General features: G+C 45.9%; 1 protein-coding gene across 1 annotated transcript in view; it reads right to left on the reverse strand.

Annotated features, from left to right (window-relative positions):
* Positions 1 to 14699, reverse strand: part of LOC121002846 (cytochrome P450 2C29-like) — a 205873-nt gene that overhangs the window by 93537 nt on the left and 97637 nt on the right. The window contains exon 5 of the mRNA XM_040434456.1: positions 11369 to 11510. Within this exon, the coding sequence (XP_040290390.1) occupies positions 11369 to 11510 (142 nt within the window). The remainder of the gene's footprint in view (positions 1 to 11368; positions 11511 to 14699) is intronic.

Genomic DNA, 14699 nt, shown 5'->3' on the forward strand with positions numbered 1-14699 from the left:
TTTTTTTTTTTTCAAATATTCGCTATATTGCTATATATTCTTGTTTTAGAATATTACGAATATTTGAAAAAACAAAGTTATAGCAATATAGCGAATATTCGGAAAAAAAAACTAATATAGAGCAATTTAGCTAATGAAGTGCTATAATATTCTTTGTCTAAAAGTTTAAAAATTTGCAATAAAAATTTGAAAATTCGAAAACGAAAATTCGAATATTACACGATCATTACCTTGCCGATTTTTTGAGTAAAAAAAATCATAGAATATAACGAATATTCGAATTTGCAAATATTCTACGAATATTCTACGAAATATTCGCAAAATATCGCAAATTCGAATATGACCCCTGCCGCTCATCACTACTCACAACATCAGGAACTACTATGAGGTTTTTCTGAAGGAGGAAAAAACCTCCCTGACTCTTGGTAGTGTGAATGGGGAGTCTGAGCAAGCTAATATGCATTCTCCATGCAATACCCATTTCCTCCTGCCTGCCATGGTGGCGCTAGACTCAGGAACTTTTGATTTTGAGGTATTTGTTGACAGTGGTGCGGGGTTAAACCTTATTGACTTTAATTTTCTCCAAAAATTTGGTTTTAGAACTAGCGCATTAGAAAAGGTAATACCAGTGTTTGCTATTGATTCCTCCCCTCTCTCACAAAAGAGTCTTACTCATATTGTTTATAGTGTTGATCACGAATATTCGAATTTCGAATTTTTATCGCGAATATAGGTACTTCGCGAATATTTCGAATATAGTGATATATATTCGGAATTTCGAATATTCGATTATTATTATTTTTTTATATTCGATTTTTTTTTTTAATCAGTACACATGATCCCTCCCTGCTTCTAGCTTGTGGGCCAATAAGAAGGCTGCAATATACTTGACTTTAGGAGTAGTGTTGTTTGCCAATTTTGCTCTCTATTCTTTTTTTTTTTTCGAATATTCGCTATATTGCTATATATTCTTGTTTTAGCAATATAGTGAATATTCGAAAAAAAACTAATGTAGAACAATTTAGCTAATATAGTGCTATAATCTTTTTCTTTATAGTTGTAATTTTTTTCCAATCTGAACTTCAGATGAGAAAATTTACAACTATTAGACAAAGAAGATTATAGCACTATATTAGCTAAATTGCTCTATATTCTTTTTTTTCGAATATTCGCTATATTGCTATATATTCTTGTTTTAGAATATAGCGAATATTCGGAAAAAAAAAACGAATATAGAGCAATTTTGCTAATATAGTGCTATAATATTCTTTGTCTAAAAGTTGAAAAATTCACAATAAAAATTCGACGACGAAAATTCGCATATTACACGATCATTACCTTGCCGATTTTTTTAGTAAAAAAAATCGTAGAATATAATGAATATTCGAATTTGCGAATATTTTACGAATATTCTACGAAATATTCGCGAAATATCGCGAATTCGAATATGACCCCTGCCACTCATCACTAATTGTTTATGACATTCAGTTAAGGGTGGGTGATTCACATGTTAAGTCCATTTCTTGTTTTGTTATGAGGGGCTTGCCTGCTCCGATGGTTCTCGGTTTACCATGGTTGATAAAGCATAACCCTACCATTGACTGGCAAACAAGACAAATCAGTAGCTGGAGTGAATTTTATACGGACAACTGTCTTTGTGCTTCTATCTCAGGGGTGTCAACTATTGTCCTACCTCAGTTTCTCTCAGATTTTGAGGACGTATTTTCAGAGGGTGGAGCTCAGGAGCTACCCCCCCCCCCATTGAGAATATGCTTGTCCGGTCAATCTCATCCCTGGAGCTAAACTGCCAAAATCTCGGCTATACAACCTTTCCCAACCCGAAAGAGAGGCTATGCGGAAGTATATTGCCGAGAGTTTGGCAAAGGGACATATTAGGCCATCCAAGTCCCCTGTGGCCGCCGGCTTCTTTTTTGTAAAAAAGAAAGACGGATCACTTAGACAGTGTTTGGATTTATGGGAATTGAATCTTATTGCGTTCTGTGATCCGTATCCCCTTCCTTTGATTTCTGATCTATTTGATCAAATTGTCGGAGCCAAGGTGTTCTCCAAGTTGGATTTAAGAGGAGCCTATAATTTGATCAGAATAAAGGAAGGAGATCAGTGGAAAATGGCCTTCAATACACCTGAAGGTCATTTTGAGAATCTTGTCATGCCCTTTGGTTTAACTAATGCGCCAGCGGTCTTTCAGCGATTTGTCAATGATATTTTCTCTCATTTAGTGGGAAGGTTTGTTGTTATTTATCTTGATGACATACTAATTTACTCACCGAATTTGGAGACCCACCAGGATCACGTGAGACAGGTGTTGTCGATCCTTCGGGAGAATAAATTGTATGCAAGATTGGAAAAATGTGTATTTGCTGTCCAGGAGCTACCGTTTTTGGGATACCTGCTTTCTGACTCTGGTTTTCGTATGGACCCCGAAAAGGTCCGGGCGGTACTGGAATGGGACCGGCCTGAGAATCAGAAAGCTCTGATGCGGTTTTTGGGTTTTACCAACTACTACAGAAAATTAATCTTGTATTATTCCACCATTGTAAAACCTTTGACAGATATGATTAAAAAAAGGCGACGACTTCTCTGTCTAGTTGGATGAGGCATTACAGGCCTTTTCTGCTATTAAGAAATGTTTTGCGTCTGCTCCCATTCTGATGCAACCTGATGTGTCTCAACCATTCATCGTGGAGGTTGATGCATCAGAAGTGGGGGTCGGAGCAGTTCTGTCGCAGGGTCCATCCCCTAGCAAATGGCGTCCGTGTGCTTTTTTCTGCAAGAAACTCTTGGCCGCTAAAAGAAATTATGGTGTAGGAGATAGAGAATTACTGGCCATTAAATTGGCCTTTGAGGAATGGCGTCATTGGTTGGAAGGGGCTACTCATCCTATTATGGTATATACTGACCACAAGAATTTGGCTTACCTACAGTCTGCTAAGCGCCTGAATCCTAGACAGGCTAGATCGTCACTGTTTTTTACTAGGTTCAATTTTGTGGTCACCTTTCACCCTGGGGTTAAAAACGTCAAGGCAGATGCGTTTTTACAAAGTTTTTCTTGGGGGAGTGATTCAGGGGATCCCATTCTGATTTTGTCTGATGGGGTGGTGGTTTCTGCTCTGTACCCCGAGTTGGGGATGGAGGTGTTGGGGGCCCAGGAGGAGGCTCCTGATTCCTGTCCTCCAGGCAAGTTGTTTGTTCCTGCTGAACTGCGGTACAAGGAACATCATGATACAGTCCTTGCAGGACATCCTGGAAGCAAATCCACTATAGCTCTTATTTCCCGGAGATTCTGGTGGCCAGGGTTGCGCAAGGGTGTGGAGGGTTATGTGGCAGCTTGTGAGACCTGTGCACGCGCGAAGGTGGCTCACACTCAGCCTTCAGGATCCCTTCTTCCTTTGTCCATTTTGTACCATTACCTAGCTTGCCCAATGCCAAAACTCTCGCTCAGGTTTTTATCAATAACATTGTGAAACTACATGGCATTCCCTCTGATGTGGTGTCTGATAGGGGGACGCAATTTGTTTCCAGGTTTTGGAGGGCGTTTTGCTCTCGTCTGGGAATTCAACTGTCTTTCTCTTCGGCTTTTCATCCCCAGTCAAATGGTCAGACAGAGCGCACTAACCAAAACCTGGAGACCTATTTGAGGTGTTTTGTTGCCGAGAACCAGGATGACTGGTCCTCGTTCTTGTCTCTAGCCGAATTTGCCTTGAATAACCGTAGACAGGAGTCCACTGATAAGTCACCATTTTTTGGCGCATATGGTTTTCACCCACAGTTTGGTACTTTTTCTGGGACTAAATCTTCTGGAATGCCAGAAGAGGAGAGATTCTCTTCTGCCTTGTCATCTATCTGGCGGAAGATCCAAGTTAATTTGGAAAAGATGGGTGAAAGATATAAACGGATGGCTGACAGACGTATGACTGGTCCAGATCTGTGTGTGGGTGATTCGGTGTGGTTGTCCACTAAAAACATTAAGCTCAAGGTACCATCTTGGAAACTGGGTCCAAGATTTAATGGCCCTTACAAAATCTCTGCTGTGGTCAGCTCGGTGGAGTTTTGTCTGGATCTTCCGCAGACCTGGAAGATCCATAATATGTTTCACAGGTCCTTACTGAAGAAATATGTGTAACCTGTGGAACCATCTCCATTGCCACCTCCCCCTGTCCTGGTGGATGGCAATTTAGAGTTTGAGATCTCTAGGATTCTCGACTCGCATGTTCTTCGGGGTTCCCTCCAGTACCTAGTGCACTGGAAGGCATACGGTCCCGAGGCAACAATGTGGATTCCGGCTTCTGATGTTAGTGCTAGCCGCCTGGTGAGAGCCTTTCACAGGGCACACCCGGATAAAGTTGGTCCGGGGTGTCCGGAGGTCACCCATAGAAGAGGGGGGTACTGTCACACCTTGCCCTGTGAATGTGCGGAGATCTGCCAGGCTGGCTGCACATGTCTGACTCTTCTCTTTGTATTGGTTTGGGTTTGAGCTGGATCTACCTTCCCTCAGGTGTACTGGGTTGATTGTTAGCGAGTAGTGATGATCGAGCACCACAATGCTCGGGTGCTCGGGTGCTCTTGCAGAGCACACCGGGATGCTCGGGTGCTGTACCGAGCACCCGAGCCCTATAAAAGTCAATGGGATGACCCGAGCATTTAACCAGGCACCCCCTGCTCTGAAGAGGGGAGGGTGCCTGGTTCATAGGAAAAGGTCAGAAATTAATGTAAACACCACCGAAATGGGTCAGGAACAGCATGGGGAGGATGTCTGGATGCATCTTGGACTACAATGTCGCTGCTGGTAACGATGTTGCCCGAGTTGTACGCCACTTTTACAGACTGACCATAAAACTCACAAAACCGAAGATAAAAGCGATTTTAGCTGAAAAATTGTTAGGAAACATTCTTTCCTTTATATTTACTTTTATATAAAGAGCAAGTTAAACATTTTCGTGATTTTCAGAACTGGGGCCATAACTAAGAGGGACGGTTGGTTGTTTCGATTGTGTTGACCGGACTCTTGGACAATCAAACTGAACTCATTGGAAGAGGAACGGCCGGTGGCATCCGTATTGTACCTGTAGAGGTGAAATTCTTGTACCGGCGAAAGCCGAACCACAGCCGAAACCTTTGTTGCCACAAACGTTTTCATTAATCAACAACTTAAGTTGGAGGTTCAAAGACTATCCCCGGCAGCGTTATTCCTATTTCCCGCCGAGCTTTAGTTTCTGGGAAACTAAAGTCTTTGGGTTCCGGGGGGAGTATGGTTGCAAAGCTGAAACTTAAACTAATTGATGGAAGGGCACCACCAGGAGTGGAGCCTGCGGCTTAATTTGACTACGCACGGGAAGCCTCACCCGGCCCGGACACAGAAAGGATTGACAGATTGATACCTATTTCGTGATTCTGTGGGTGGTGGTGCATGGCCGTTTTGAGCGTGTGGATCGGGTCGATTTGTGTCGTTCATTCCGATAACCAAAGAAACTCCTCCGTGCAAATTAGTTACGTGACCCCCGATGATTACGATTGTGTTGACCAGACTATAATCTGATGATAATGAACTTTGAAGAGGAACGGACGTTGAGCTGACCGTGTAAAAAATTGTAGGTGAGGGCCTGCTGCCACTTTGTTAACTCTAGATAACTTCTAAGCTGATCGCACGTCCCCGTGATGTTGACGATCTATTCGGATGTCTGCTCTATCAACTTTCAATGTTCTTTTTTGCTCCTACCATGGTGACCATGGGTAATGGGGAATCAGGGTTCGCTTCCAGAGAGGGAGCCTAAGGGATGGACACGGCTACCACTTCCAAGAAAGGCAGGCGGGGGGCGCGCAAATTTCCCAGTACCGACTCAGGGAGGTAGTGATGATAAATAACAATACAGGACTCTTAAGAGAGCCTGTCATTGGAACGAGTACAAAAAAATTACAGGGAATGTCATAGGTATTTAGGATGAGGAAACGTTATACAGGAGAGGTAAAGTATGATTGATGGCCTGCTGGTGACCCACTAAAACATTAGGGGTGAGGGTCTTTAGCTGAGCTGACCATCTAAAACATTATGGGTGAGGACCTGCTGGTGAGCTGACCATCTAAAATATTATGGGTGAGGGCCTGCTGGTGAGCTGACCATCTAAAACATTATGGGCGAGGGCCTGCTGGTGAGCTGACCATCTAAAATATTATGGGTGAGGGCCTGCTGGTGAGCTGACCATCTAAAACATTATGGGTAAGGGCCTGCTGGTGAGCTGACCATCTAAAACATTATGGGTGAGGGCCTGCTGGTGAGCTGACCATCTAAAACATTATGGGTGAGGGCCTGCTGGTGAGCTGACCATCTAAAACATTATGGGTGAGGGCCTGCTGGTGAGCTGACCATCCGAAAAATTATATGAGAAGGCATATACGTGATGGACGAGGAGGAGGAGGAGGATGATAAAAGGAAGATTCAACCATATACCCTTTTTTGTGGTGGAAGGGGTGCATGGGAATACAGAGTATTCAGTACATTCTAAACAACACATTTAAAGTGCCTTTATGTTCAGTTGTGGCTTTCCTCTGGTGGAGTGAAGAAGTCAGGGGCAATCCAGGCCTTGTTCATTTTGATAAGAGTCAAGTTCTCTTTGTAGCGGGGGTCCAGAAGGGTGAACACCGAGTAATGCCTGTTATCTAAAATGCGTATAACACGGGGGTCACGGGAAAGGCAGCCTAACATGAAGTCAGCCATGTGTGCCAGAGTACCAGTGGGCAAGACTTTGCTGTCCTCATCAGGAGGATGACTGTCCATCTCCTCATCCTCTTCCTCCTCTTCTGTCCACCCACGCTGAACAGATGGAATTAAAGTTCCATGGCTACTACCCTGTGTCTCGGAGGCAACCGTCCCCTGCTCCTCCTCCTCCAATACGCGCTGAGAAGACAAACTGAGGGTGTTCTGGCTATCACCCGGTGTAATGTCTTCCCCCATTTCCACCTCTTCCACATGCAAAGCGTCGGCCTTAATTGTGAGCAGCGAGCATTTGAGTAGACACAGAAGTGGGACGGTTACACTGACAATAGCGTTATCGCCGCTCACCATCTGTGTCGATTCCTCAAAGTTTCTTAACACCTCACAGAGGTCAGACATCCATGCCCACTCCTCGCTTGTGAAGAGCGGAGGCTGACTGGAAAGGCGACGACCGTGCTGCAGCTGGTATTCCATTACTGCCCTCTGCTGCTCACAAAGCCTGGCCAACATGTGTAACGTGGAGTTCCAGCGCTTGCTCACGTCGCACAACAGCCAGTGAGCTGGCAATTTCAAGCGCTGCTGCAGCGTCAACAGATCGGCTGAAGCTGTTGATGACTTGCGGAAAGGTGCACACACGCGGCGCACCTTCGCCAGTAGCTCGGGCAAATTGGGGTAGGTTTTCAGAAACCGCTGAACCACTAAGTTAAAGACATGGGCTAGGCATGGGATGTGTGTGAGCTTTCCGAGCTCCAAAGCCGCCACAAAGTTAAGCCCTTTATCACACACATCCATGCCTGGTTGCAGGTTGAGTGTCGAGAACCACAGCTCAGTCTGGTCTCTTATCCCCTGCCACAGCTCTGCGGCGGTGTTCTGTTTATCCCCTAGGCATATCATCTTCAGCACGGCCTGTTGATGCATCCACACAGCAGTGCTACACTGCTTCCAGCTACCAGCTAATGGCTGACTGGTGCTGCACGCAGAGAATTCGGAGGTGGAAGAGGAGTCGGAGGAGGAGCCACTTACATAGGTGCTGGCGGTAACCCTGATGGAAGTAGGGCCCGCAATCCTGGGCGTCGGTAGCACCTGTGCCATCCCAGGGTACAAGTCGCTCCCAGCCTCCACTACGTTCACCCACTGTGCCGTCAGGGAAATGTAGCGTCCCTGGCCACAAGCACTTGTCCATGTGTCACTCGTTAGGTGGACCTTAGCAGTAAAACCTGGGGTAAAGACATTTGGACGCTGCGCTGGGACAGGGAAGTGGATGTGGTCGCTGATGGTGCTTGCGACAGTACAGGTGCAACGCGGGAGGCATCCGGGCCTGCGTCTTCGACAGGCGATTTATCGTCACCCAACATAGGGGAAGAGGAGGCAGTGGTGTGACCCACAGACACAGATTGTGGACCCAGGCATTCCTCCCACTTATTGCGGTGCTTGGCTGCCATGTGGCGGATCATGCTGGTGGTGGTGAGGTTGCTACTGTTCACACCTCGGCTCATTTTTGGTGTGGCACAGGTTGCAAACTACTATTCTTTTGTCATCTGCACTTTCCGCAAAAAAGCGCCATACCGCGAAACACATACCCCTTGGCAAGGGAGATTTCCGCAAGGGGGTGCTCAGTGGAACACTTGCGGGCCTGTTTGGTGTGGCCTCCTTCTCCCTGTTGCCACGCCACTGCCTCTTCCAGTCTGTTGCGGTGCTGCAGATCACTCCCCCTCGGAACTGCTGTCCTCGCTCGCGTTTCTGCCTTCCCATGTTAGGTCAGTGACCTCATCGCCCACCAAGTCCTCTTCAACTTCCCCACTCCGATCATCCTCATTTGCTGACTCCAACACAATTTCAGTGATTGACAACGGTATATCATCCTCTTCATCAACCTCTGCAGACACTAAATGTGGTTGACTTGATGGCAACTGTATCTCGTCATCATCCACCTCCTTAAACACATCATCTTGTGAGTGTTAAGGCTCTAGAGGTTGAGAATCAGGACACAAGATCTCATGTCCCTCTTCAAGAGTGCTTGGGGAGAGGGCCAAATTAAGTGATGGGGTGAAAATAGCTCCTTAGAACATCCGAGTACCAGATCGCTTGTTTTGCCAGACTCTACATGGTGGGCGGAAGGAGGATCAGGGTGAGGATTGTGTTGTTGACCAGACTGTTGGCTACTGAGACTGGACTTGGTGGAAGACAGGATGGTGCTTAACCCAGTGGAAGCATTATCTGCTGCAATCCAACCGACCACCTGGTCGCACTGGTCTGACTTCAAGAGTGTTGTCTTGCGACGCCCTGCAAACTGGGACATGAAGCTAGGTATCGTGGATTACTGTTTTCCTTGTGCTCTGGCAGCAGGCACAGTTGCAACACGCTCTGAGCCACGGCCTCTGCATGAACCATCAGAATCACGTCCACTTCCCCGTCCCTTAATACTCGCCTTCTTCATATTGACACTGGATGTCACTGATATTTGTATTAAATTTAGGCCTCACACACTGTCTAGAAATAAGTGTATATTTGCTTCTCACTGGTCACAGCAAGCAGAGTTTTTATAATACAGAAACTGACTGTGTAACTGCAATTTGGATTAAATATAGGCGTCACACACGGCCTAGATATCAGTGCTGATTTGCTTCTCACTGGTCACAGCAAGCAGAATTTGTAGAATGCAGAAAATGAATGTCACTAACGGTCGCCCTGACACAAAAAGATAATTCCCCCAAAATAAATTTTGCTGCCACCTCTAACAATATTCCTTAAAATGACTTTTGGGTCTCTGAAAGGTTTAAGATCAAATTCACTCTACACTCGCTCTGTCTCTTCCTAACAGCAGCTCTCCCTGACTCGCAATGAACCGAACCCGCGTGACCGGTAGAGATGTCGCAAACATAAAATTTTCCGTTTGCGAACGGCAAACGCGAACTTCCTCGAATGTTCGCGAACGGACGAACCGGGCGAACCGTCATAGACTTCAATAGGCAGGCGAATTTTAAAACCCACAGGGACTCTCTCTGGCCACAATAGTGATGGAAAAGTTGTTTCAAGGGGACTAACACCTGGATGTGGCATGCCGGAGGGGGATCCATGGCAAAACTCCCATGGAAAATTACGTAGTTGACGCAGAGTGTGGTAAGTTGAATTCGCAATGCGATTAATATAACCTGCATTAATCGCATTGCAAATTCAACTTAGATCTGAGTTCCTAATGGTTGTGTTGCTAGAATTGACGAATATAACGAATATAGTGCTATATTCTCAATCTTCATTATATATCCTAGCAATACAACCATTAGGAACCAAGCTCTAAGTTGAATTTGCAATGCGATTAATATAACCTGTATTATTCGCATTGCGATTACAAGTTAGTCAAATTTGTGACACTGCAGTTTCAGAAAAAATCTAAGAGGGCTGCCGTCCTTGCTTTTTGATAGGAGGTGGGAGGGTCTGGGAGGGAGGGTATGCTGATTGGCTGGAATGTGTCTGCTGACTGTGAGGTACAGGGTCAAAGTTTGCTCAATGATGATGTATAGGGGGCGGACCGAACATTGCATATGTTCGCCCGCTGCAGCGAACGCGAACAAGCTATGTTCGCCGGGAACTGTTTGCCGGCGAATAGTTCGGGACATCACTAGATGACGTGTTCCGGCCAGCCAATCACTGTAATGCCAGTAGAAAACATGTCTAATGGCATTACAGTGATGGCAATACTTACCAGCATGTTTATTGGCTGCTTAGAAGGCGCCAAACGTCCGGGGAGGAGACTCGAGCATGGCGCTCGAGCACATGTGGTACTCGGCAGAGCGCTCGGATCTGCCGAGCATAGCGATGCTCAAGCCGAACCGGTACTCGGCCGAGCATGCTCGATCATCACTATTAGCGAGGCTATTTATTCCTCCTTCTCCCAGTGGCCTGTGCGGGTTATAGTTCATTCCTGTGGGCTTTGGATGTGTTGTGGATCGTCTGCTCCAGCTCAGCTCAAGATAAGTCCTCTCTGTTTCTTCCCTTGGTGTCTTTTATCTAGGCCTCTAGGGAGACGCTTGCTTCCTCCTGTTTGAAGAAGCAGATTGCCTCTTCCCCTTTCCCTACTGCTCAGGGTTTTCCCAGGGTATATAGACTTAGGCAAGATGGCATGTGCATATCCACCAGGGTATGCACATGTGCACAGCAGTATAGGGAAAGCCTTAGGGATCGCTAGGAGTTGACCCTTTTCTCCCTAGCTTTTGGGCCTAGTCAATTGTTCTGTTTGTTTTCCCTGTGTCTTTTCCTTTGTTCCCTGTGTTTCCCTGCTTACCTACCTACCGTGACAACAGCAATAACACTGCTATCTCTCAGAACTTTAAAAAACTGTAGAAAATGGCTGCTGGGGAGGTTCTTATATAGTAAGGGTTAGGCAGCTTTCCTATTGGTTGCTAGGGATGTTGCTAAGATCAGACAAAGACATTGCAGCCTTCTCATTGTTACCCTTTAGCTCGTCAGTGTATATGTAAGGAGCCAACATGAGGATCCAGTTTCTTCAGACTCTTTACCCTGTATTGTTGCTTTGCAAAGTTTTGAGAATTCCTTATTTTCACTCCTCTATTATTCTGCATTTCTTCATTTAGTTCACACCTTAAAAAGTTCTAACTACATGGCCAGTGATGTTCATACCTTGTATCTCTGGAAAATGGGCCATGAGCAAAAGGCTGAATTTTAGGGTAGAAGTCGTCGTATGAGTTGCTGCAGCTAATAGTCCTGTAACTATTGCAAGGAGACTGGTGTCACAGAAATCTGGATCCATCTCATGTTCCACCTAAGGAAGCAAAAAACATGGTCAGGAATGTGATTATTATGTTGGATATGTCTTTATTATGGTGTACATGACAGGTAAGCTATGCTCTTCTTCACCACCAAGATCAGCACCAGGCAAACCTAAGCAGGTACCAGAACATGCTTGGCTATAATGATCATTGGTGATATGGCTAAACATGCTTTGGGCTTGTCCAACTGAGGGTGAGGTAGATAAAAGGCTTGTGGTTTATGATCACTTTTTTGTAAATTCTCTTTTTACTATTTTTAAAGATATTAACAAAAAACACCACGTTTATAGATGGCACATAAATCTTTTGGAATCTGGCATCTAAATAAAATAAAGTCAACCAAACTGTGTCGGACCTCTCATGAGAAAGTGTAGAAAGGGATGTAGTCTCATAACTCAGAGGAGTGTCCATGAAAACCATCATCCAGATATCTAGCATCCAAAGCCATTGTTAGAACCCAGAAACTTAAAATGTCAGAAGTAGAAAAATAGGAGGAAAACAGAGAAGGCAGAGAAAGAGAAGGGGGGGGGAGGGGCGATCGAAAGAGAGGAGCACTATTGTAGCAGGACATCAACTCTAGATAATCAAATCAACAATATAATCTCATGTGCCGAGTAGACGGTTAGTGAGTTTGTGCTTAGATGACATGTAAAAAGCGTAAATAAAGGACAAGAAACTTTTACAATGACTTTTCACTTCTGCCATTATACCACGTACCATGCGCACAGGCTTCATGTGGGTTTGAATTTGCTTTGTGGTTTCAGTGCCGGTTCTTGTTGTCACTGTTCCAGCAAATGCTTGGGATATTTGGGCTAAGCATGTACCGGAAAATAGTGATTTTATATCCTTTTGTTAATAACTTATAAATGTTCTCTTGAATTTCTATACAATGGTTAAACCTATGGGGGTTTCTCATGATGAAGGCTTTTTCACCTTGCCAGAGAGAGGTCTGTAACTATTCCCACTTATATTGGAGTGAGAAGATAAGCCTAGTGGTAGAGGACGCAAACAGAATTATACATTTTCGCATCCTTAACCTGTTCCGGACACATGACGTACCGGTACTTAAAGGATAACTGTCACACTTAGACCCTAGTTTCAATTTTCATATATGTAGTTACTAATAACATGATATTCCACAATCAGTTACTACTAGACTGACTTACCCCATATTTAATAAGATTCAGCCCTTAGCAACCAGTCTGCAGAAAACTGCAATTTCACTATTCAGTTAAGATGGCCGCCACTGCCCTCACCCTGAGGCTAATCCCACCTGCCCCCACTAGCCAGTAACAATAGCCCCCCAAAAGTGTCAGTAACCAGAGCCCTCCCCCTAAAGGGTTAATCTCCTGCAGCACAGAGGGGTCCTCTTACCACATGTTGCTTTCATTTATACACTGAGCAGACGGCAGATCTCCCTTCCCTGGTCTGCGCTGCTCCAACCCTGCATTCTCCAGCTCTGCTGAGTGAGGGAGCGTCTGCCAAGCGCAGGGACAGGGAGAAGTGCACACAGCCCAGGCACTGTTATCAGCTGCTGGGGAGGACCTGGCTTTAATCATTTACTTACAGTCCCTGGCTGTCAGTAATGTGACCTTGCACGCTGCGTCCTCCGTCCTTCAACAGATAGACGACCATGCCTAGCAACCCTATTTTAAGCACAGGTAAAAGTAGGCAGTACAGGGAACAAAAATGTGGAATTAAGGGGTAATTGAATACACAGTGAAAAGTTGAAATAGGGCCACCAAGGATATATTAATCACCACAATCCAATACTCAAAAAAAAAAAAAAAAAGACAGTTATACTTTAACGACACATGACGTACTGGTACGTCATGTGTATTTCCGATCACCGCCATGCGGCGAGCAGTGATCGGAACCCGGTCCCTGCTCGAATCATTGAGCAGGCACCTTGGGTCAATGCGCCGGGGGGTCCTGTGACCTCCCCCCGTGTCGGCGATCGCAGCAAACCGCAGGTCAATTCAGACATGCGGTTTGCTGCGTTTCTGGGTTATTCGAGTTTCTAAGGACCCGATAACCCGGAACAGGATTGTGATCGGTGGTGTGATAATACATCACAAATCACCATCCTGCGATCCTGAGAGGTGATGTGACATCACCTCTCAGGATCGGCTCTGATTGGTCAGCTGCAGGGGCGGGCAGTTCAAATTACTGCAGCGCTCCTCGCTTCCTCCTTTTCAGTCCGGGAGACGTAGATCTCAGAGCCAGCTTGCCCCCCTGACCCCCCCCCCCACAACTTTTTTTGGGGCGCAAGCAGTTTTTTATTTTTTTCTGCATACGCTGACTGTGGCCAGCACTCTTAGCATCCGGCCACTGTTAGCGCATCGCACACCACACCGCTGATCAACTTCGGACGGTTCATCAGCGATTTTGATTTAAAAAAAAAATGTTTCCCATTTTTTGCCCTTTTTTTTTAGTTAGTTTTTTTTTTGTCTGTTAGGTTTTAGGGTAAGTTCGCGAACAAACCATGCCCCCCACCCCACACACACACACGCGCACCAAATAAAGTTTATCATGCACGCACACACACACTCACACACACACTCCCCTATGGCCCGCCGGATGTTCTCGGCTGAGGAGGCATACGCCCAGCTTGCCTCCGAGTCCGAGAGCCCTAGTGAGGACGAGGATGACCCCACTTTCCTTTTGTCATCCGTGTCCTCCTCATCATCTAGCGATGATGATGAGCCCCCAAGGCGGCGGAGACGCTGCCAGGCAGAGCAAGGGGACCGCCGTGCTAGGGACCCTGTGGCCCACACTAGTACGAGCAGCTCTGGGGCTCATACTAGTTTTCCAGCCCACCAGTTAAATCCACCGGAACCCCCTGCCGGTGAACTTGTCTGGTATACCCTAGAGCGTTTTGATCCCGTGATTCCTGATATTGTAGGCCAACCAGGAATCCAGATTTCCACAGTGGGCTTCACTGAATATGACTACTTTAGTGTTTTTTTCAGTGACCACTTTGTGAATCTAATAGTGGAGCAAGCAAACCTGTACGCCCAACAGTTTGTTGGCTAGGCCCGGTGGCTGGACTCCGGTCAATGCAGCCGAGATGAGGACGTTTTGGGGCCTCGTGCTGCACATGGGCCTAGTCAAGAAACCTAGTGTCAGGCATTACTGGATTAGGGACATCCTCTACCAGACCCCACTTTACAGTACGGCCA

The sequence above is a fragment of the Bufo bufo genome, chromosome 5 (genome assembly GCF_905171765.1).
Source record: "Bufo bufo chromosome 5, aBufBuf1.1, whole genome shotgun sequence".
Lineage (NCBI taxonomy): Eukaryota > Metazoa > Chordata > Amphibia > Anura > Bufonidae > Bufo > Bufo bufo.